Below are 22,488 nucleotides of genomic sequence, written 5' to 3'. Positions count from 1 at the left end.
CCGCTCTTCAAGTCATTCTATCGGTCTATTAGGTAAATACTTAGAGATAGACGTAGGGTAAGGATTAGGGTTAGCCCTTGGTCAGATCACTCTGGCTGGAGTTTTTGCTTCCTACTGCTGGGCTTTCACCAAACCACAGGACATTCCTCCCTTCCCGCTCTTCAAGTCATTCTATCGGTCTATTAGGTAAATACTTAGAGATAGACGTAGGGTAAGGATTAGGGTTAGCCCTTGGTCAGATCACTCTGGCTGGAGTTTTTGCTTCCTACTGCTAGGCTTTCACCAAACCACAGGACATTCCTGCCTTCCCGCTCTTCAAGTCATTCTATAGGTCTATTAGGTAAATAAATAGAGATAGATGTAGGGTAAGGATTAGGGTTAGCCCTTGGTCAGATCACCCTGGCTGGAGCATTTGCTTCCTACTACTGGGCTTTCACCAAACCACAGGACATTCCTGCCTTCCCGCTCTTCAAGTCATTCTATAGGTCTATTAGGTAAATAAATAGAGATAGATGTAGGGTAAGGATTAGGGTTAGCCCTTGGTCAGATCACTCTGGCTGGATTTTTTGCTTCCTACTGCTGGGCTTTCACCAAACCACAGGACATTCCTCCTTTCCCGCTCTTCAAGTCATTCTATCGGTCTATTAGGTAAATACTTAGAGATAGATGTAGGGTAAGGATTAGGGTTAGCCCTTGGTCAGATCACTCTGGCTGGAGTTTTTGCTTCCTACTGCTGGGCTTTCACCAAACCACAGGACATTCCTCCTTTCCCGCTCCTCAAGTCATTCTATCGGTCTATTAGGTAAATACTTAGAGATAGATGTAGGGTAAGGATTAGGGTTAGCCCTTGGTCAGATCACTCTGGCTGGAGTTTTTGCTTCCTACTGCTTGGCTTTCACCAAACCACAGGACATTCCTCCCTTCCCGCTCTTCAAGTCATTCTATCGGTCTATTAGGTAAATACTTAGAGATAGATGTAGGGTAAGGATTAGGGTTAGCCCTTGGTCAGATCACTCTGGCTGGAGTTTTTGCTTCCTACTGCTGGGCTTTCACCAAACCACAGGACATTCCTCCCTTCCCGCTCTTCAAGTCATTCTATCGGTCTATTAGGTAAATACTTAGAGATAGATGTAGGGTAAGGATTAGGGTTAGCCCTTGGTCAGATCACTCTGGCTGGAGTTTTTGCTTCCTACTGCTGGGCTTTCACCAAACCACAGGACATTCCTCCCTTCCCGCTCTTCAAGTCATTCTATAGGACCAACGGGTAAAGATCTAGTGCAAATAGTCTGTGATTCGACTCTATTTTGTGGTCATGACATCAGAGTTTCAGTGTTGTTTTTTTTATTCATTTTGAATACGATTGAATAGCTCTTGAACTAAACATCATAATGAGAATGATATAATTTGTACAGTATTTTGATTTAGATGTGGAAGTTGAAAAATAAAAATTTTATATTAAAAGTAAAACAAAAATTTGACAGTGTCTTGAATATCGTTAGCTCAAGTTACCGACATTGAGTATTATTAGAGGTCCTCAACAGTAGGCGGACTGTGACCCAAAGGAAACAAATGATTGGAGGGGCACTGTATTGTTTGTGAACAATGCTGTGCCCCTCCAATGTTTTGTCTCCTCTGGGTCACGGTCCGCCACTGGTCCTCAACCATCTGAACAGCAGACAATATTGGTTGGCTTTAGAAATATTATATTTGACTATTTTCATGAATTTGTGTTGTTTTCATCAGGTACCATCTTGGATCTATTGCCTTTGGGTCTCTGATTATTGCTATCATTCAGATTATCAGAGTTTTGCTGGAGTACGTAGAGCAGAAACTTAAAGGTAAGATTTCCTCTTTGTTCTGTATTCTCTCATTGCACTTCCCTGTAGGAAGCTCTTTCTCTTTTTTCATGTAATAATAATGATAATAATAATTTAAGATTTGTATAGCGCACATATCTGTCAATGACACTCAAGGCGCACAATCAACTAATTATACAATACAGATAATGAATTAAATAAATACACAAAAATTGAACAAATTGACAAGAAGAAAAAAAATCAGTTAAAGTTGGGCGTAAAAATGAAAGTAGGCCAGATCCCACAACAATTAAGGAAATGCTTCCTTCATGAAGTAAGTTCATGTAATATGAAACCATGTCATATTTGAATTTTAACGGTTGAAAAGAGACTTAAATGCTACTAAACTTTTTTTTAGATGGGAAGGTTGGATGATTATGGTCCGTATTCTGAAGTCGGGTTTAACTTAAACTCAGGTTTAAAGTTGTGGTTTAAGTATGGAAGGCCAAAAGTATCAAAATTTCATCAAATTGTATGTTTCTTATGTTTACTGTGCTATTTCCTGATTCATCGATGATGAAGACAATCATTTATTTATACTTCCTACACAATTAGTAAATGATTTGAGAACCGAATGAGCTGAAGTATGATATCTTTACTGTTAGTGATTATGTGACAATTGGCTGTCCATACTTAAACCACAACTTTAAACCTGAGTTTAAGTTACACCCGACTTCAGAATACGGCCCAATGAGTATAATTATATAATATTGACTGGCCTTGAGGGGAACATCAAATATATTGCCAGCAAAAGAATCATATTGGCCCGAGTCTTTAGACGAGGGCAATATGGGTCATTTAAGGGCAATATATTTGATGTTCCCCGAAAGAAGAGCCAGTCAATATTTTTATTATCATCCAAATCAGATATCTAGAGCAAAAATCATGATAATGGGGATATTTCTTTTAAAAATAGAGTTTGTGTCATGTTAATATCGGTCTAGGCTCTGCACTTTACCATTATGACGTACTTGCAAGCTCTCGGATCCAGCGTTGTCTTTATTATGACGTATATTGTTGGTGCGCGGATCCTTATGAAGCGTATCTCTTTATACGCATCCACAAATGCCCGGATGTGAGACCAGGGAAAATACAAAGGTATATTTTGCGTCGTCTCTGCATGCAAAGTAAATGTGCACATTGAGACCGAGGAAAATACAAACAATATACCTACCCTTCCCGATATTAAGAAAATGTAGGGCAATACGGTTTTGTAAATGACCAGCTCAGATGTCTGATACGGGTGATAATTCACAATATAGACCCTTCACAAAAGCTTTAAACAGGCTTTAAACACTTATAGTAGCCCTTTATACTACTACTACTACTACTACTTCTTATAATAATATGCAACATTTATATACATGTAGCGCTTGATACAAATGTTTCTAAGCACTGCATATTATTACCCCGGCTTTAGCACAGGGTAATAGTATATAGCCACATTTCTTGTATTTATGTTTGAATTTCTGCAGGGAAAGCTGATAATGACGTAGTGAAGTACATTATTAAATGTCTCAAGTGTTGTTTCTGGTGCCTGGAGAAGATCATGAAATTCCTCAACAAGAATGCATATATTCTGGTAAGTATTCCTCTTAGTATACATATACAGTGCTTCCAACAACAACAACAACAACAAAATGGAAACCAAGGATCTCATTGATATTGCAGGCATGGTCCAATGATTTGTATTTTAAATGCATTGATATCTAATGGATTATCAAAAATGTATCTATCAATAATTAAGAAGGGTTTAAGATCTCAACATCAAGTTGGGCGGAAAACTTGGTCAAGAACTGTTTAGAATGCAACTATTTTGTGTATGCTGGTGAATTTGTTATTATATTTCTTTCGAAGAATCAGTAAATGATTGTGAGTGCATTTTTTTTGCGCAAATCGTTTCCTTGTGGCCTTGCCCTTAAAGTATCACAATTTAAGGCTTAGTGATTGTTCCCAGGTTCTGACATTTTTACCGCTTGTATTAAGTACAAATCTCATATCATGCAATGTTTATAAACCCTTTTCCCTTTCAGATTGCAATCTATGGGAAGAACTTCTGCACGTCAGCTAAGAATGCCTTCTTCCTTCTCATGAGGAATATTGTCAGGTTAGAAATATTCACATTTATATAATCAACCAGGAACACAAGCAAAGGGTCCATTTACATAGTTTCCATGAAGTATACATGAATGCAAATAATAGAGTCTGCATCATAGCAAATGTTTTGGGACCGCAGATATGTGTTTTAAATACAGGTTTGTGGAAACTGACTTGTAAAAATCACTTTTTCCAGATTTTGGTCTGAAAAGTGCTTCAACTTGGCGAATATTCAACTAAATGGAAGTTTGATTCATGCACACTGTACATTAGTTGGGCCTGGATTGATTTCTTACATGATTTGCAATAAGGTCCAAGCATGTGAAATTTTCACTTATACAAGATTTCCATTCATTTCCAAATTTCCATTAAAACCCCCCATTAAAGTATGAAGTTAGGTTTTCTGGTCTTGTGAACCGATCCATTTCATTTTATTAAGCACAGAACAACTTGCGGACAAACTGAAAAAGGCGTTTTCTGTGAGATATAAAAATCAAAAGAAATAAGCATTCAATTGGGAACTGAGCTATGATTCAAAGATCACTTGCTAATATCTCGTACAACTAAACATGAAATTGATAAATGTTAATTGAAAAAAATATATGGTCAATATTGACGTAATATTTCTGTTGTTTTTCGCCATTTTTAAGCAAGTTGTCCTGTTCTTGATGACAATAAACCATTGCCCATTTGAAACCAAGTTTGATAGCAGTTGCTCATTGGTAATTGGAAGTTTGGGGTCAGACCTGATCAGGAATAAATGCTAACCATTATATTTGTTTCTATTTTTTATTTTACAGGGTTGCAGTAGTGAACAAGCTGACTAACTTTGTACTCTTCATGGGAGAGTTGCTAGTCGTCGGGGCAGTGGGCGTGGCTTCATTCTTTTATTTCACCAATCAGATTTCCTTCATATCTAACTTGGTCACCGTACCAGATCTCACATACTACTGGATACCTATCATAGTACGTATCTTAACCTTACGTCCTCTTTTGATGATATACCAGGTGTGGATCCAGAAAAATCCTGGATCTGCGCCTGAATACTCCTATTTCTTATAACTTGGGTGAAATGCGTAATAGGGGAATAGTATCCCTCTTTGGAATACTATATTTATATGACATTGACTGGCTTTGAGGGAGATGTGATATATATTTCCCAAAGTAGTCTCACATTACCCAAGTCTTGACAAAGGCAGTATGGGTCTACTTAGGAAATAATGATGTATCTCTTAAAAATTAAAGCCATGCAGTCATTATTATTATCATTATTATTACCTATAGGCCTACAGTTGTATGATGTGTAATTCAAGCTATTATTTGTAGCAAATTATGTCTGTTTGCCTATTGTTACCTTTGAATTTAGGATATTCGTAAACTTGAAGTATAATCCTGGCTAAGTAAAGTAATTGTGTCGTAAAGTGTATACAGCGCATGCGTGCATCATGCATGGCGCGCACATCCACTTAACACATACACAAGACTTGCGCTTGGGTTTGATAAATGGGAATGGACTGATAATTTATTACAGAGGTGTATTAGGAAAATTACAAATTTGCAGAGGAGGGGTGTATGAATAATATGGTTCCTGGTCATGCACCTGTGCCCTGGCTTGGCCATTATGACGTATTGTGGGTTTAGTTAATCAATAAGACAAACAAAATATGCATTTTTTATCTTGCCTCCATAATGATTCATTCATGTTTTAAAGTGCGTTATTTGTCTGCGTGAGGCATTTTAGCTGCAAAAGAAAAGGCAATATTCTGCGTACCATTCTTAATCCGTACCTTAAGCTGCCAACATGTACTGTATTCGCCTACTGTGTTTTCCTTATATACATGTACCACATATTGTAGGGCAACATTGTGGCTAATTTACTTTTTCACTATTTCAAAAATATAAAATCATAAATTCCTAGTTAAATTACCTTATAAGTCAATGGTCTAATAGAGATTGTCTCTTATTGCTACAGAACAATGAGATTAAGCATGATTGAGTCATTAGTGTTATGTTAACCCTATCTAGGCCGGGGTATTTTGGGAGTTCCTATGGCCGGGGGGGCTCCCAGGCCCCCCCCTAAGATCTCGGCCGTCGACCGCGCGATCGCGCCGAAAATTGGCACGCGGGTTGTCTGGGATATAATCTACAAGATTGTATAGTAATTTTTTTCATGCGAATTGCTATTAAGTGATTATGCTAATTTATGCGTAATTAGTATGCGAAATCATACTTTTTCCTCTAACTCCCTAAATAAAGCTCCAAATGTACTAATTTTTGGTATAGGAACTCTTTGTGGTGTCCTTAGCAAGAGTACATGAAAAAAATTGTGATATCAAATCATTTTCTTATGTATTATATTGTTTTTTGGAATTTCTTATGTATTTCATTGTTTTTTTGACCTTTTGTTTTTCATTGTTTTTTCAATGAAATTTGTTGGGGACTCTTCTGTGATCATAAAAATCATAAAATGAATACATTTAGACTGGCAAAACTAAAAATAATCATACATTTATGAATTTTGGTTGAAAACACAATTTGCATTGACTTTGTACACGAAATCACGTTTTTGAGCAATTTTCGGTCTGACATGCACTTACATAATGTTACGTAATTTCGGAACCACATACCCGGGTGACGCAAAATTGGTCTCAAAAGTTGCGCAAGACTTGAAAGTAAAAACTCAGCGAGCGGCGTGGTAAAAAAATTTCGCACGGCGAAAATATCGCGCAATTCGTTGAGGGGGGGGCCTCCGAGGCCCCCCCCCCCGGCCTAGATAGGGTTAACTAGCATACTTTTGAGAACATAGAATGAGACCCATAAAGAACTGCCATATAATGACTTACGTCATTCAGGTCAGGAAATACATTTCATGCTCCTTCAAGGCCCATTAATATTTTATAAGTATTTGAATTGGTAATCACATATTTCTGTTTAAAGTAGCTGTGGTGAAGTTTCATGTGAATTTTCCAGTGATATGAAATACTTAGTAGAAATGTTCATTGAAATACTGATTTATTGCATTGAATTCTCCGCCCTGATTCTGAGCTAGTTCATAATAACACTCTGTTTTTATTATAAATTATTTGCAGGTAATTGTAGTAGGTACATATTTCATAGCAGTCTGCTTCTTTGGAGTCTATGACATGGCTGTTGATACACTCTTCCTATGCTTCTGTAAGTAATCCTATTGAGATATTTATCAATGTGATTATGGAAAAGAAACTGTTGCAGACATGTTGATCACATTGATGGTGATAATATGAATGATTGGAATGGTGATGATGATGATGATGATGGTAATGATGGTTATTGTGATGGTGGTTATGATGTTGATGATGATGAGGATGATGATGATGGTGGTGGTGATGATGATGATGATTATTGCGATGGTGATTATGATGTTAATGGTGGAGGTGGTGGTGATGATGACGATGCTCGATGATGAAGATGATGATGAGGATGACAGTAGTATTGATGGAGGAGTAGGTGATGGTGGTGATGATGATGACGATGGTGATAATGATAATGACAACGGTACACCCAAATTCACTAAATTAATACCAGGCAGGAACATTTCTTGAAATGCTTGCATGTCAGAATGACGGCCAAACTAAATTCAAGTTGATGATAATTAGCTCTTAATCGGTGCACTCTGCAGAGGGGATACAAGCACTTGATTGCAATCTCAGTTCATTTAAAAGCATAACTAATGATAACTTGTTTATATTCAATTTCTTTTTTTTCTTTACACAGTGGAAGATCTTGAGAGACATGATGGCTCTGCAGAAAAACCTTACTACATGTCAAAAGAACTCATGAACATCGTCGGCAAGAAGAACAAATTCGGTAAAGGCAAAGGTGACGATGACGATGATTAAACAGTCTCAACAAGGCAACACAACCGGACTCAACAAGCAATATGCTTTGCATTTGATGGATAAGATAATGAAAACCATTGTTTAAAAGAAATTGATATGGTTTGTTGAGAATGTGGAATCAATCCATTGGTTTATGTTAAGCATCCATGCCAAGGTCAATCATATTCTGATTGTGACGTGTAGAGAGATTGACCTTTAAAATTCAGAGTTACATACATCAAACGTCAGTAAGGCCTGTTTGGACAAAAAGTGGCAAATTTGTAAGTTTGTTCAAGCTGGTATGAATTTTAATTGGCTTTTCAAATGACCGAGAGATATATTTTTAAATATATTTATTGACATTAAATTTCTAGTCATAAAAAGAGGATACTTTTTATTTCTTTTTTTTTAAATTGGAATTGCAGAAGTATTCTACTGAATACAGAATTCCTTTGAAAGCACAAAGCCATTACGCATAGTGTCTTTTTGGCTGAAAAGAAAGCAATAAGATTTTAGTGGTAAGATGATAAGGTGGCGTTTTTAAACAGAAATTAGGTATCAATATTTGAAATTTTTCATATTCGGGTAATACTTTTATGGCCTTTGTATACCATTTATATACTGTGTGCTCTTTATATACATGTATATGGAAAGATGAAATTAAAAGTTTATTAAGAATTTCATTTTCATGGAGGTTTGTGCTTTTAATACATTTCAGGCTGAGAATCAATGGCTGATATTTTGTGCTTATAATGCTTGACCAGAAAGATAAGTCTTGAGGATGTTAACATTTTTTACGGAATGTACATGTAGAGTTTATAGATTCAGGTTGGTACAGTACTATGTGCTTATAAAAGTAAAGGTGAAACTTCTCCCTTTATCAACGCATCTTTTAACTTTTTTCATTGCGTTTTCAGTGAAAAAAAAAATCTTCCAAAGTTAAAATATATGCATGTGCTCCATTATAGTTATGCAGATTCTTTAATGAAGTCTATGAATAGAATTGATAATATGATTCTGTTATAAATGATGCGTAATGAAGTTAAAATTTAGTACGTAAACCCAAGAATCCTGCAATGAATTAGAAAGTGCATTTGATGAAGTTGAAACAAATTAGGGAATATTATAGTTAAAGGTCATAACCGATGGTGTGGGAACGCTGTGAGCATGCAGACAAAAGTTAGGAGTTCAAACCATTGTTTAACACACAAAAACACTCCCGGAACTACGTTTGACCTGGAAATGGTATCACAAGTCTTAGCAGTCATCGTAGAAGAATATCTTAACAATTGATTGCATTAACCACAATGTACAATCAGTCGTTAAAATGAAGGGTACAAACATACCTACTGCTAATATCAAAAGTAGAAGTCAACTCTTAAATGTATATATGTAATGTATTTTATAAACTGTATTTGTACTATAAAGTGTCAACACTGTGGACCAAGCTATGTACACAATAATTAAATTTTATTGAAGAAAAATGGTTTTTATTCACATTTATAGTGTATCTTGAAGAACGCTTGGAGGTGCATGTACACAGAAATAAAATGTTCAATGTATTTGTCATATTGCTATCGAGGGTACAAGTATTGTACAATCAATACGTGCATATTCCAGCTCAACCCAACTGTAAATCACAAATGAAGGTTTTTATCATTTTAAAGCATAAATTTGCTCTATCAAACTACATGTATATAGAATTAGATATTTCATCTTGTCCAATTTATTGTGGATTTGAGCCTGGCTGGCACATATTGTATTGCATTAATAAATTGTGTGCGTGCTGTATAGTATATATGTGAGGCCCCTCCAAAAATAGGGCACCCCTACAAAATTCAATTAGCTTTACTCATTCACATATACCACCCATTCATTTTCAGTGTATTATATAACCCTCAACTAGAACACTTGCACACCCCTATTTTATAGTGGAGCAACCCAAAACCTCCATCTCAGTTGTCAAGCATGTGGTTGGTCATCATTACCTTGTTGATGCCCATACAAGCTACATGTGACTGACAATTGTTTCTCTCTTCATTATTATTTACAGGTAAGAAAAGATACATTTTTATTGTTATTAATACCCAAAACTGTTGTATATATATATATTATGTTACTATGATTGTAATGATACTTTTGTTGTATGATATGTCTTCCTGAAAGTATATAGACTGATTGGGTAGGATGAACATTATAATTGAGAGTATACTGTTATATATCACTGGCATCTCAATACAGAGATATTCACCAATTAATAGTGAAAACATTAGTTATAGTTGTTACTGAAGCTTTTGGTATAGAAATAGAAATAGGTATTGATCAGTATATTATTTTGACATTTCCTTCTAATGTGTACTTGAACTGTATATAATATTAGATTCTGTAGTCAGAGGTGCATGTGCATATACCTATGCTGTATACTCCTTTGTTCTTGTTCTTCTCGAGAAAGTATCTGTTATCAACGTGTTATGTAAATAGGCTCTTCAACTTTCAGCTTGTTACCTTGACTCCTGGAACTTGTGTTTACTTTTAAGATATGTTAGGAGTTAGTGGTAGATTAGGGGTTATTAAGCCATATAGCATGCTGGAAGACAGTGTTAGTATGTTAGTGTATATTGGTTACTGATTCCAAGAGTGAAAGAGTTAACTTGGAGAGAATTAAGGGATCACCTCAGAAATGGCAAGGGATTCTTTTTGGATGTCAGAACAAAGAAAGTTCTCAAGTTGTACATAAAAGTTCCATAAGAATCAGGGACCATCTTAACAGTTTAGACCTGAGGCTTTAGGATGTATTCCCCTGTATCAATTGGCCATGTGTTCTCTTATCATTTAGTCTAGTAGTTCAGACTTTATTTCATCAATGTTTGGTTATTAGAATTAGAGACTATTAATAAGAATTAGGAAGTACTCTCTAATTCATATAATTTAGACTGATTGTTAGCAGTTATATTTGTATTGATTTGAGTACTTACATTCGTTTATTATTTAAGTATGTTAAAGAACAAGTGAATATATTATATAATCATAAGTTGAGAAATTAGTTTGATAGATTATGTCTATTCTTGATATTAATTGTTATTTGAAATGGTTCTTGTGACATTCTTTTTAATAAACGTACATGTATGATCATTACCTTGTTGATGCCCATACAAGCTACATGTGACTGACAATTGTTTCTCTCTTCATTATTATTTACAGTTTAACGCCCATCCCACCCAGGGAGGGGTAACATTTTGGCGACCCTGCCAGGACAGCAACTTTCGATGTAAATCTTCAAGACTGCTGTCTAAGGACGACCACCTGGAATCGGTGAGGATGCGACCAGGCCCATTTGAAGTATAAACATCTGAACTCAAATCATTGATGCTGTGAAGGTGACTGGAAGAAAGCTGTGGACAGGGAACTGCAAGACTACCTAAAAGAGTTCTAAAAGGGCAAACCAGTGGTAGTTGGACCAGTCAGAGGATCCACAGCATAGCTTTCGTCAACATGGCAGACATCGAGGATTTGGTGTTCGAGGTGGAGGAGGCGATATTTGGTCTGGCAGTAGGACAACTGCCAATGGTTTGCACCCATCTAGCTATCCCGTCATCGGAGACAGAGGGGAAGCCCAGGAAGTTTTTGGTCCGTCGACTTCAACGGCTAGTAAGGGAGCTGGGAGATAATGAGGCTGGTGCAGCCACGTTGGCTGCATTAAAGGACATTCTGCAAGGGTTGAAGGACGAGAGTCTAGAAGAGGTACCAGACTTGCACCTGCCTGTTGTAAAAGATGCGGTGGAGGAGAAGCCTTCAATTCCGGTTCCGGTTCAACCCATGCAGATGATTAGAAAGGAGCTGCGAATCAGCGGTCAAGTGGGTGATTCGAGTCACAAGGACAGGCTAACTCTATCTAGCCTCAACCACCAGATAGATGCAGCTCTTTTGAAAGGATATTCAGAAGCTGAGGTTGTGGAGAGTGTTTTGAAGGCCATTCACCCCAGCCTAAGGCTTCGATCATATTTGGAAAGCTGCTCCAACCTCAATCTTGGTACTCTCAAAGCATTCTTAAAATCGCATTATCAGGAGCAGGATGCGACTGAATTATATCAAGAGCTTTCTCAGGCAACCCAGGGGAAGACTGAATCAGCACAGAGCTTCGTGATGCGGGCTCTGGATCTGCGCCAGCGGATAATCCGGGCCTCCGAGGACACAACAACTGGGCTGAAATATGACGTCAGCCTGGTGCAGAATATGTTTATTCACACAATCATTACTGGGTTGTTGAATGACCAGATCAGGCAAGATCTTAAAACATCTTTGTCTGTCACAACCAGTGATGAGGAACTCCTGGAAAAATTGCACACTGCAGTTGCCCTGGAATCAAAGCGGCAACTGAAAGCTGGGATCAGACCCGCAGCACGGGTGAATGTCATCACGGAGGACAATGCAGAACCTGCAAAGCAAAGGAATAAGAGCCAGCACCCGGAGTTTGAGATGATGAAGGGCTTTGCGGCACAACTGGCCGAACTCAAAGCGTGTGTGGCAGCCTTGCAGGATAGGACACCTGCACCGGGACCAATGCCAGCAGATGGCAGGCCGCCCCGGCCTAAGGGATGTGAGAGATGCCGAGAGCAAGGTCGGGGAAATGACTGCCGTCATTGTTTCAAGTGTGGTTCATCTGAACATTATGCCCGTGGATGCAGGAAGAGGAACCAGGGAAACGGGCAAGGGTCAACCCGAGGGGACCGGGTTTAACCCTAATTGATCAGCTCCCCAAAGAGAATGTGGCATTGAACCAGATGCACTCAACCCCAAGACGCCGGAAACTTGTTGAACTCGTTGGAGAACGTTGCCTGGTAAAATGCACCATGAACGCCATAGATGCAACAGCGTTGTGGGACACAGGAGCTCAGGTGTCTGTGGTGACAGAGGCATGGTGGAAAGAAAAGCTACCTGATGTTGCTCTTCAGAAGGTAGAGGATCTACTTGGACGTGGACTCAGGGTGGCAGCTGCAAATGAGACTGTCATGCCTTACATTGGATGGATTCCAATTGATTTGCAGTTGTCCTCTAGGAGCCCAACGTTGTCGGTGCCATTCCTTGTTGCGACAGATGACCTCCGGGAACCCATCATTGGCTCCAATGTCATTGGAGAAGCAATTAACAATTTCGATGGTGATCAAATCCCACTCAGTACTCTACAAGCATCAATTCCAAACCTATCCGAAGACAAAGCCATGAAGTTGTTGAACGTCATCAAAGCAAGGGAGACTGAAGAGATCTGTTGTGTGCGGACTGGAAGATCAGTTGCGAGAGTTCCAGCCTACTCGACAATCAACCTAGCTACCAGAGTACGAGCCAGGTCTAACGCCAAAGACACCCAAGTCTTATTTGAGCCCAACTGTGATGGCGAATGGCCTGAGGGACTGGAGATTGAGCCGTATCTACTGCGACTTCCTCAAGGGAACTCCTCCCGGATTGACATTCCAGTTTCAAATCATTCTGACCGACCACTCGTCATTCCAAGCCGCACTATACTAGGCCAGGTACTCCATGTTCGTTCTGTGTTGCCTGGCTACCCTCCACCTGCACGTGATGAGATGTTCGTCAACACTAGTTCAGTGTCTGCAGAGTCAGGCGACTCTTCAAACAATGACCAGACATTTCAACTCCCCCATTTGCCTGAGGAGCAGAGATTAGCAGTACAGGAGTTACTTAGACAGGAAGAGGCAAGTTTCTCTAAGGGTGACAAAGATATGGGTTCAATTCCTGAATTGCAGATGACTCTGAGACTAAGCGACGATACTCCAGTGCAGCGTACTTACCAGTCTATACCACGCCCATTGTATCAGGAAGTAAAACTGTACCTACAGGATCTCCTGGATAGAGGGTGGATCAAGAAGTCAGAGTCCCCCTATGCATCCCCGGTAGTCTGCGTGAGAAAGAAAGATGGAGGATTACGTCTCTGCATTGACTATCGTGAGCTGAACCGGAAGACGATTCCTGATAGACAGCCGATCCCTCGTATGCAGGATATCCTTGACAGTCTCGGAGGAAATCGCTGGTTTACTACTCTGGACCAGGGTAAGGCGTACCACCAAGGCTACATGGCCGAGGAGAGTCAACCAATGACAGCATTCGTAACTCCATGGGGACTTCATGAATGGAAACGGATTCCCTTTGGGTTACGGAATGCACCAGCAACCTACCAGAGATGCATGGAAACAATTCTTGATGGCTTGAATCACAACATCTGTGAGGTATATCTTGATGATATAATTGTGTATAGCCAGAGCTTTGAAGAACATCTCACCCATCTTAGAACTGTCCTGCGACGCCTAAGTGAGCATGGGGTAAAGCTTAAACCATCAAAATGTAGTCTCTTCCAGAGCGAAGTCAAGTTCCTGGGAAGAATTATCTCAGCAGAAGGGTATCGAGCGGATCCCAAGGAGACACAGGCCCTCACAACCATCAGAGATAAGAAGCCAGAGACTGTAGGTGATCTGAGGAAACTTCTTGGTCTCACAGGCTACTACCGAAGGTATCTTCAGGACTATGCCAAGCGGGCAAAGCCACTATACGAGCTTCTAAAATCACAGAATCCACCAAGTACCCCGAAGCCTAGAGCAAAGTCTAAGAAGGCGGGAAAGAAGCAGCAACATGGCCAAGCTCCATCCAGTACTAGAATTATATGGACTCAGAAGCATCAAGCTGTTATCGACTCTATGATTGAGGAGCTTATCAACCCACCTGTCATGACCTACCCAGACTTCGACCAAGAATTCATACTTCACACAGATGCATCACAGGAAGGTCTTGGTGCCGTGCTTTATCAGAAAAGAGAAGGAATGTTGCGGGTAATAGCATATGGATCCCGGACCTTGACCCCAGCAGAGAGGAACTATCATCTCCATTCTGGGAAGTTGGAATCGAGTTCTCATCAAAAACTGTAAACCAAGAAATGGTCCAGGTAAGCTGAGAGCTTATTTTGAAGATGACATCTACGTGGTAGTTGCGAGGAAGGATGACTTGCCAGTGTATGAGCTGCGATCTGAGAGTGGTGAAAAGAGAACACGGACTCTTCACCGCAATCTTCTCTTTCCCTGTGACTCGTTGGAAAGCAGCCAGACGACACAACTTCCTACTACAACTAAGAAGGTTAACAGACGCTCTATTAAGAAGGAGGAACAACGTGAGCAATCCCATCAAGCAGAATTAGACAGCTCAGATGACGAAGATGCATACTTGACTGAGTATTATCATCGAGCAGCTTCTGATGCACTAGAAGAGACACCCAGGGTAGACTCGCCAGTGGCAGAGCAGGCACCTTTAGACTGCTCTGACCCGGTTGAGGACGTTCCTCTGCAGATTCCTGAACCTGCGGACCATCTCCATGAGGACACCAGGCCTGATGGAAGTACTACTTCTGAAGGAGGTCAACCTCTACCAGACCCAACAGTGACTGTAGACAGAAACCAGCCACCAGTGGAAGCATCTGGGTATCCCAGAGCTGATGCTTATCTTGATTTGCAGCCAACCGGACTGGATGAGATGCAGCCTGTGGACAACTCAACAGACCAGGTCCTTACACCGGATGAGGTTAACTTGCCACGATGGCCCGCCAGGGATCGACGACCTCCCAACCAATTCACCTACAGTGGACTCGGAGAACCAGACAGGCGAAGTATGAACTCGAATATAGGTGGAATGTATGTCCACATGCCCCCACAACAGATGGTGTATGCCCCAGAATATGTGCCAACCAGTAATAACATTTACTCTTACCCCAACCAAAGTGGAGTATATCTAAATCAACCGTCACAGTATTCCACACTGAATCAGCACGTGTACCCGAACTTCGTGTGCTGAAGAACTTTTATTGAAAATCATTTCCGAAATTGATAGTTTTGGAAGAACTTTTTAACGATCAGATAGAGATTTGTTTGGGAGATGAGATGCACAGAAACTTAAATTAGATACTGCGCAGTTGGGATAGAGACATAGGCATTTCTAAATTTCATTTTTTATAGTTATATAGCTATGAAATGTAGAATGCATTGGTTATCAGGCATCTCTCTCAAGTGATTTTTTTTAATGGACTGCTCAAGCACACTAATTGTGTTGTATGAATTTTTTTTTTTTTCGTATAAAGATCTAACTGATCGAGAGTTGTATACTATCAGGAAAGGCCGCCTGGTATGTTTACACTTTTCACGCAATGTTCTTAAACTTGCGATATTTAGGATATTATTCTTCTGCAAAAATTCATTGAGTAGACATGTGTTTATACACAACCATTATGTATACAAATTTATTCAGAATTTTGTGTCAGGAGTAATCCCCTTGATTACTTGGACAGCCGTTTTTGTATTGATATTTTGTTTTTGTTGATTAGCATCTATGTATTTGTTACTTGTAAATATGTGTCGCAAATGTCGAGGACGACATTTCTTTGAGGAGGGAAAGATGTGAGGCCCCTCCAAAAATAGGGCACCCCTACAAAATTCAATTAGCTTTACTCATTCACATATACCACCCATTCATTTTCAGTGTATTATATAACCCTCAATTAGAACACTTGCACACCCCTATTTTATAGTGGAGCAACCCAAAACCTCCATCTCAGTTGTCAAGCATGTGGTTGGTCATCATTACCTTGTTGATGCCCATACAAGCTACATGTGACTGACAATTGTTTCTCTCTTCATTATTATTTACAGGTAAGAAAAGATACATTTTTATTGTTATTAATACCCAAAACTGTTGTATATATATATATTATGTTACTATGATTGTAATGATACTTTTGTTGTATGATATGTCTTCCTGAAAGTATATAGACTGATTGGGTAGGATGAACATTATAATTGAGAGTATACTGTTATATATCACTGGCATCTCAATACAGAGATATTCACCAATTAATAGTGAAAACATTAGTTATAGTTGTTACTGAAGCTTTTGGTATAGAAATAGAAATAGGTATTGATCAGTATATTATTTTGACATTTCCTTCTAATGTGTACTTGAACTGTATATAATATTAGATTCTGTAGTCAGAGGTGCATGTGCATATACCTATGCTGTATACTCCTTTGTTCTTGTTCTTCTCGAGAAAGTATCTGTTATCAACGTGTTATGTAAATAGGCTCTTCAACTTTCAGCTTGTTACCTTGACTCCTGGAACTTGTGTTTACTTTTAAGATATGTTAGGAGTTAGTGGTAGATTAGGGGTTATTAAGCCATATAGCATGCTGGAAGACAGTGTTAGTATGTTAGTGTATATTGGTTACTGATTCCAAGAGTGAGAGAGTTAACTTGGAGAGAATTAAGGGATCACCTCAGAAATGGCAAGGGATTCTTTTTGGATGTCAGAACAAAGAAAGTTCTCAACTTGTACATAAAAGTTCCATAAGAATCAGGGACCATCTTAACAGTTTAGACCTGAGGCTTTAGGATGTATTCCCCTGTATCAATTGGCCATGTGTTCTCTTATCATTTAGTCTAGTAGTTCAGACTTTATTTCATCAATGTTTGGTTATTAGAATTAGAGACTATTAATAAGAATTAGGAAGTACTCTTTAATTCATATAATTTAGATTGATTGTTAGCAGTTATATTTGTATTGATTTTAGTACTTACATTCGTTTATTATTTAAGTATGTTAAAGAACAAGTGAATATATTATATAATCATAAGTTGAGAAATTAGTTTGATAGATTATGTCTATTCTTGATATTGATTGTTATTTGAAATGGTTCTTGTGACATTCTTTTTAATAAACGTACATGTATGATCATTACCTTGTTGATGCCCATACAAGCTACATGTGACTGACAATTGTTTCTCTCTTCATTATTATTTACAGTTTAACGCCCATCCCACCCAGGGAGGGGTAACATATATTTATAACAAAAATTAATACATGCATGCCTAGATGCATTCAATAGTGATGGCAATCGTTCCTGAAGTGCTATTTCTATCTATTTTTTTCTCTCTTTTATGATCATCCGCTATGCAGTCAAACATGTAGGATTATTCTCTTTCTGGCCATTAATTTGGGACCAAATTTTCATGTCTTATCGGTATAAGTTTATAAGCTCTATATCTACATGTTCAAGACCACCCCAATAGCATGCAGCGTGTATTCATTTGGTTATTCAAAGGAGTCTCTTTTCATGAACGATATTTATTCATTTAACATGTTCAGATAAAATACACATACACTGTTTTTCAACACAGTCCTGTTACATTGAAAATATTAAACAAAAATGCATACAAACTTAAGTTAATATTTGCAATAAAAGTTGCATCAAAAATAGAAAGAGCAGGAAGATAGAGATATTTCAAAATGATTGTGTCATAACTTGTGCTAAGAAACAATCCATTTGAAAAGTTGTATTGTTTTAGTGCATATATATATTTTAGTAATTCAAAAACAATTTAATGGAATTATTAAGTTTCTTAACCTTGTTCGATTCAAGTGCAATTATCCGCCTAATTAACTTTCACCTTGAGGTCATGGTTAATTCCTATACCAGTTTAACAATATTTCTGATCAGGGTGCAGTGTGTTTGATGAAGTTACCTAATGCTTCCTTATCATTATTCCTCACATGATATATGATGCCTAGCAAACTATCTATAAGCCTTCTGTTTAAGCCTTCTAATAAGTCTTCTTATAAGTCTTTCAATTTGTATATAGGCAACTAGGTCATAGATTGTTCACGATGGTTCAATTCTTTCTAAACCATCATTTTCACAAACCATAAGTTTTGCTTGTATGACAGAGAGTCAATAATAAACTTTCCATTTTCATGCTTTGGAATATTGATGCTTTTATTAATATCTAAATCATTTTATGCTCATGAATTGTGTAACACAAGGCTGACTCTAATGAAAAAATGACACTGTCTTTGAAACTAATTGAGTCACATATCAAGTTGTTTTGTTAATTTACATTTAAAGAGAATTTCAAGCATGAATTCTCATGAATAAAGTAGATGGCTTATTTGGGAATGTCAAAATGGTTACTGGTGAAAGTGGCGATGTTAACAATAACATGCATATTAAAAATTTATATCGAAATCATACTCTGTCTACACATAGCCTTAGCATATTGCAGAAAATTAGACACTATCCTTATTTCAGTTCGAGATCAATATTTATTTTTGATGGCTTATGAAACTAGAAATGAGGTATCAAATTGCAAATATACAGCAAAGCTAAATTATCGATCAGAATATTGTCTTGGTCCCACCTATTGAATATTGTGCATCTATATCTTATTTTCACATATTTTTATTATACATATATACATTTAGTTTTGCAGTATTTCATCCACCACCGTCTTTCACGTTTCATCCTTGGTTTATGTCTTTATGCATTTACATGTATCATAATACTTGCAGTCTTGAATTTATCAAAGTATTTTATTTAATCACATGGCTGAAGCATATGTATCATCTGTCTTCTAAGAATTTTTATCAATTGTTTTAATGAAATTATTGAAGCAGATCTCAAATACTTTTCTCAGTTTTCCTTTTTTTATTCATGGCAGTCTCATTTTGACTCTCTTATCTTGTATATTGTGTACATGAATGCCTCCATATAATACCTTGATATCAATCCGCACCTGTGACTATTGCTTCTCAGCATTGGTTTTAATCTTGCATTTTATTAACCTTTGGGGGAATCAGGGGTTAAAAAAGGATTAGAAAACATATATGCATGACATATTGTTTCTTGATTGTTTTGTGTAACATCGGTCATTCCCTCACTTGAATGTTCTTTTGAAATTGAATCAGATATGTTAGATGAGACTTAATTCATCTTTCCTACAAATTAAGGACTTGGAATACATTTATGGAATTCTTCTTGGGAATCTGAATCCATTTTGTAATGTGAGTGGTATTGTTGTATTACATCTTGTGTGCATTTGAGCCTTTTGAGGGAAAATAATTACTATATTATTGAAAATACATTGTAAAAAAAATAATAAAAAGATAAATGACATCATAAATGATTGGTGGAAGCTCCGTGGTGTAGCGGTTCTGACTCTTGCCTTGTAATCAGAGGGTCTTGTGTTCGAATCCACCATGGCCTAGCGCCCTTTGGCTTTGCCACTCTCACCCAGATGCTAATTGGGTACTGGTAGGAAACATCCGTCATTGTGGTTGGTTTAGCAAGTTCGCGCCTAACAGGCTGCTTGGAATGCTATGAATTCAGTGACCGGGTAATAATAATTGTGAAGCGCTTTGAACAGTCATAGATTGATAAAGCGCTGTATAAATGCCAATTATTATTATTACTAATAGAACAAAAGATATTGATGTAGTATTATACTCAGTGGTAGAGAAATAATTGTTTGTCACACAAAGTAGTAAACTGAAATTGATCAGGTTGCTACTTTAGTTGACAAATCATTATTTATCTACAACTTGTAAATTATATCAAGTTGAAGTCATTGTGTTAAAAAAATGTACAATTTATTTGCTCTTATTCTTATCAAACAGGATTTGATTTACCTCAAAATAAGAATACAATAGACATCTGTAATTATTTCAGATTTAAAAATGTAATTGTGATCATATACTTGTAATCGACATCATGCCGTTTAAATCAAAGATGAAAGAGGACTATTTTCCAGACATGAGAAATTACAAACTATAGTTTTCATAGCGCATGCACTTGAACATAGGTTTGTAAAAGATTCAATATGTGAATCCTGTCATTACACTGGATTTTTAAAGAAATTTATCTGGATAGTTTAATTCTGATGTCATTGACTTGTCATAAGGCTTGCATGCATTGTGAACCGTCCAATATGGTGATTTTGCAATATAAGAATTGAGACATTCGAGGACAATGAAGATGTTTCTCCAGACTATATTTATGATGTAAATATTTCAGAATGTTCTATTTTGAGAAGATATTTCATTGGTCCGTGACTTTGTATATTAAATATTTTCTTGTCTGTGCTGCTACACCAGTGTTTTGTGTGATTCATTTTGCATACATGTGTGAAATGTTTGTGATAGGTGTTTTTTCATTTTCTTTTTCTGTTACAATTGCGAGTTAATGAATGGGATGCGGATCCCATGGTCACTGATCGAAGTTGGCTCAGTCGGTAAAGCATCTGCCCATTGAACCAAAGATCGTGGGTTCAAGTCCACCCCGGGTGGATGACTGAAGCCAGTGCGTTGTGTGTAAACGTTTCTCTCGTTTCATAGATGCAGGCTATGTTACAGTGGAAAATACTCTGTCCCTCGAATAGGACGTTAAATGGAGGCCCCGTGTTGAGGAGAATCGCCACCCTTTGCACGTTAAGAACCCACTGCACTATTCGATTGAGAGTAGGGGGGAACCCCGGTGTAGTGGTCCACCTGCATTCCCCCAACCAGTTATCGGGAGGAGAGGCCTACGGGTCACAGTTCTGTGCGCGTGCCCTTGTAGGCGACCCAGATTGGCTGGCTCCCCCAATGCGCCTTTGAATGTCTTCGACAGATATATGGCGCTATACAAATGCTGTGCATCATCATCATCTTCATAATTACCATTCTTCTTTTGTTCAAGAAATTATATTAAAGGCAAAATATCACTTCATTCAGGATCTAAATGCTGTGATGCTGTTCTCATACAACTTTGGAAATAGTGATTAGTCCAGATCGTATGGGGGTTTAGTAGGAAAGAAGTCTAATAATTATTTCCTAAACTATAATTGCAAACATTTACAGGAATCACTCGAGATTTGTAAGCTAATCGGTTGCTTATTATACATGTAATGCTACCAGAAATACCAATAAGCCTCCATATGGACATATAGATGCTTAAGATAACGCTGTACATGTAAGCTATAGAGGGGAAATAATCACTTTTTTAAACTTTATATTGTAATATATATTGTAATGATACTTCTGAAATAAAAAATCTCAGGGTTTTCTTTTGAACATCATTGCATGCATTGACCATACGTAGAGCCCCACAGCTCAGAGTTTTGCAAAGCTCCACAAACTTACTCAATCCCTCCCAAGTACATTTCCAAATTTCACATCCCCAATAAGACTGGTCTAAAGGGGGCGTCACACCAGGAGCGTGTTTCACAAAGATTTACACAAATTTTCAGATTTTCCTCATCATCAAATTGCATCTTGCCTCCTGAGCACAACATATGTAATGGGGAGATATAATTCACACCACATACATGTATGTCAAGGTCAGGAGGAGATAATGTGAAATATGTAAAATAATGGGGAAAATCTGAAAATTTGTTTACAAAACAAGTGGAGAGTTGTCCACAAAATCAGCCATTTTGAAGCACGTTTGCCAATTTAAGGATCCCCATAGAAAGTACAACAAGACTTTCTAAACGTCCATAACTTGCTTATTTCATAACTGATTTTGATGAAACTTTTTTTAAATTGTTCCTCTCATTTTACTCTTTCCAATAAGATTGCTTCTCTTCTTGGGTTTTGGAGTCGCACTTAAATGCTGATATGCAACGCGCAATCTTAATACTTCCTTTGTATTATTCACTTACTGCTTATCCACTTGTCTTAGGTATTCATTGTTTGTTCGTAGTTATTAGTGTGATTTGTTTTTCTCCTTTTCGACTGTTTATACTTTATTTGTTCTTTGTTTATTCAGTATTATCTTTGTATGTTTGTCTTGATGTATATTACATGTAAGTTATTCGTT

At 37.8% G+C, this 22,488-nt stretch overlaps 2 protein-coding genes and 1 long non-coding RNA gene across 4 annotated transcripts in view; all 3 read left to right on the top strand.

Annotated features, from left to right (window-relative positions):
• Window positions 1–9,605, top strand: part of LOC121429244 (choline transporter-like protein 2) — a 31,536-nt gene extending 21,931 nt beyond the window's left edge. The window contains exons 16-22 of one of the 2 annotated variants that reach the window (XM_041626211.1): window positions 389–494; window positions 1,744–1,838; window positions 3,332–3,438; window positions 3,890–3,963; window positions 4,754–4,919; window positions 7,043–7,127; window positions 7,707–9,605. In XM_041626211.1, coding sequence (XP_041482145.1) covers window positions 389–494; window positions 1,744–1,838; window positions 3,332–3,438; window positions 3,890–3,963; window positions 4,754–4,919; window positions 7,043–7,127; window positions 7,707–7,831 — 758 coding nt within the window. In that variant the 3' untranslated portion in view covers window positions 7,832–9,605. The remainder of the gene's footprint in view (window positions 1–388; window positions 495–1,743; window positions 1,839–3,331; window positions 3,439–3,889; window positions 3,964–4,753; window positions 4,920–7,042; window positions 7,128–7,706) is intronic. The other variant, XM_041626210.1, reaches the window with a different exon arrangement.
• Window positions 9,606–9,673: 68 nt separating this feature from the next.
• On the top strand, window positions 9,674–12,547 carry LOC121429001. Its single transcript, XM_041625896.1, has 2 exons — window positions 9,674–9,863; window positions 11,012–12,547. Exon 2 carries the CDS (start codon window positions 11,303–11,305, stop codon window positions 12,545–12,547), a length of 1,245 nt encoding a protein of 414 aa, XP_041481830.1. The 5' UTR covers window positions 9,674–9,863; window positions 11,012–11,302.
• Window positions 12,548–16,431: 3,884 nt separating this feature from the next.
• On the top strand, window positions 16,432–17,778 carry LOC121429245. Its single transcript, XR_005971883.1, has 2 exons — window positions 16,432–16,512; window positions 17,661–17,778. It is a non-coding gene; the product is annotated as an uncharacterized LOC121429245 (long non-coding RNA).
• Window positions 17,779–22,488: the final 4,710 nt, after the last annotated feature.

The sequence above is a fragment of the Lytechinus variegatus genome, chromosome 15 (genome assembly GCF_018143015.1).
Source record: "Lytechinus variegatus isolate NC3 chromosome 15, Lvar_3.0, whole genome shotgun sequence".
NCBI lineage: Eukaryota > Metazoa > Echinodermata > Echinoidea > Temnopleuroida > Toxopneustidae > Lytechinus > Lytechinus variegatus.
Note: the sequence above shows the minus strand (reverse complement) of the source record. Positions and strands in the feature narration are given on the sequence as shown.